This window comes from Zeus faber (assembly GCF_960531495.2).
Source record: "Zeus faber genome assembly, chromosome: 13".
Taxonomy (NCBI): Eukaryota; Metazoa; Chordata; class Actinopteri; order Zeiformes; family Zeidae; genus Zeus; species Zeus faber.
Genome location: NC_137198.1, coordinates 12830927 through 12833426, shown reverse-complemented (window position 1 = coordinate 12833426; position 2500 = coordinate 12830927). Strand labels below are relative to the sequence as shown.

The window sequence follows — 2500 nt, the reverse complement described above, 5'->3', positions numbered from 1 at the left end:
GGCAGCATCTGGAAAGAGCGGTTTGTGAGGTTTTTAGGGGCCTCCCACGAAGCCAGGCGTCCCTTGTTTGGGTGGTTTCTTTCTCCCACGCAGGGCGGCCGCCGTAATGAATGGGTCGAGGGGGTTCATTTGTTCATGCGAATTGTATTTCAAAGGCGGGCGATGGCGCTTGGAGCATAACTGACGCACGTGAATAACTTTTATTCATGAGTTGCAAATGGCCCCCCCCCCCTCCGTTTTTTTTTTGGGCCATCTCGGATTCATGCGCAGGTGCTTCTTCGTTTTTTTGGGGGTTTTTTTTGTTTCCGAGGTCGTTGGACATCACATTGTATTACAAACACAAAGACACCGTATGAATAATTCACCTTTCTCCTAATGATCGTGTGCGGAGCCCTGGATATTCATGAATATCCCGACCAAAAAGCGGCGTGGGGTGGACGTTCGCAGCACGCACCCTCCTGTTGTAAATGTTCATGGCTGGACTGATTTTCTGACCCGTGCGGTCGGAAATAGACGAAGAAGCGAAAAAATATACCACTCATCAGTCTTTTCGAGGCTGTTTGCCCAGGGGTTCAATGGGGTTTTGGGTCAGTCAAGGGCGAAAATGTCAAAATACGGAAGATCATGTAAACGTGCTAGATAGCTCTGTCTAATACTGGATTCTGATTTGTTAATAGCAGCAATCAGCACTCAGTTATTTTTGAATAATGGTTCCTCTGCCTGATATCAATTATAATATCATTCAATATCAATCAATATCAAAATCATTATCATCTAAAATCTGTATTCTCTCTCCATGTATCCTTATATTTAGTAAGCAGCCGTGTGATAAGTAGGGTAATGTGGAGCCAGACGGTCATTATGGCAAGATAACCCCTTCAGAGTGATAATGACCGTCCTCCCCCACATTACATTTACTTGTAAAGCTGGATTTAGCTGGACTAGCTGGTTTGATAGATTTGTTTATCCGTGGCAGACCTGGTGGAGGCCAAGCTGGTGGGCGTCCTGGACATTCTGGACGAGGAGAACCGTCTTCCTCAGGCCAGCGACCAGCACTTTGCCCTGGCCGTCCACAGCAAGCACAAAGACCACTTCAGGCTGACGGTAGGACGTCCCAGCCTCCCTCTCCCTCTCTCTCCCTCGCTCTCTCTCTCTCTCTCTCTCTCTCTCGTTCCCCTTCCTCCCATTCCCATCACTCCTCCTATTGTGAATGAACTCTGGGTTGTATTAGTTGTCAAGTTCTCCTTTGTCCGGATCTGAGAGGTGTGTGTGCAGGATTGTCATTTCGATTATTGTTGCTCTCCGCCCTCTCTGTCGCTATTGTGTCCTTTCTATTGCTGCTGTCAGCAGTTTTCTTTCAAAGTCTTAAAATCCTTGAAGAAATGCGACTGCGGGATCGATTCGGCTCTTAAAATTAGAGCGAGGGAGCTCCAGCCGCATTCTGTGACGGCTGATGGGAATTATTTCAATGAAGCGCATTTACATATTGGGTTGGACCTTTTTAATACAACAAATATATTATATTGTGTCCACAACCCAGAGCAAACAGAGGGATGGAGAGATGGATGGAGAGGTAGATGGGTGGATGGATGGTTTGGTGGATGGATGGATGGATGGATGGATGGTTTTGGGATGGATGTGTGGATGGATGGATTGATGTGTGGATGGGTGGAGGAATGGATGGATAGGTAGATGGATGGATAGAGAGGTGGATTGATGGGTGGATGGATGGATGGATGATCTGGTGGATGGATGGAGGGTTTGATGGATGGATGGATGAGTGGATGGATGGATAGATTGATGTTTGGATGGATGGATGGTTGGAGGAATGGATGGATAGGTAGATGGATGGATAGAGAGGTGGATTGATGGTTGGATGGATGGATGGATGGTTTGGTGGATGGATGGATGGTTTGATGGATGGATAGATGGGTGGATGGATGGATTGATGTGTGGATGGATGGATGGATGGATGGATGGTTTGGTGGATGGATGGATGGAGGGTTTAATGGATGGATGGATGGTTTGATGGATAGATGGGTGGATGGATGGATTGATGTGTGGATGGATGGATGGTTGGAGGAATGGATGGATAGATAGATGGATGGATAGAGAGGTGGATTGATGGGTGGATGGATGGATGGATAGATCGCAGCTACGAGTTACACTAGCTATAAAGTACTTTGCACTGAAATCCTGTTTGTTATTGTATGTGTGAATGCGGCAATGTGAATAATAAATATGAGCATATGTTATATTTTTACAATTCTATTTGTACTATTCAATTTGTCCTTATTATTATTATTATTTATATTATATTATACTGTAGAACAGTATTTCTTTGCAGAGAACACCCATTCTCTTCAGTCAGTGTTTGAAACCCAAAAGTGACCCGCTGTGAATGGCAGGATGAAAGGATGCATTTATGAAATTATGGAGTGATGAAATGATGAAATGATAAAGTGATGAAATTATGAAGTGATGAAGTGATAAAGTGATG

The 2500-nt window shown here is 44.8% G+C and overlaps 1 protein-coding gene across 1 annotated transcript in view; it reads left to right on the top strand.

Moving 5' to 3' along the window:
* myo6b (myosin VIb) overlaps positions 1 to 2500 on the top strand; it is a 60010-nt gene that overhangs the window by 25649 nt on the left and 31861 nt on the right. The window contains exon 16 of the mRNA XM_080012495.1: positions 977 to 1104. Within this exon, the coding sequence (XP_079868621.1) occupies positions 977 to 1104 (128 nt within the window). The remainder of the gene's footprint in view (positions 1 to 976; positions 1105 to 2500) is intronic.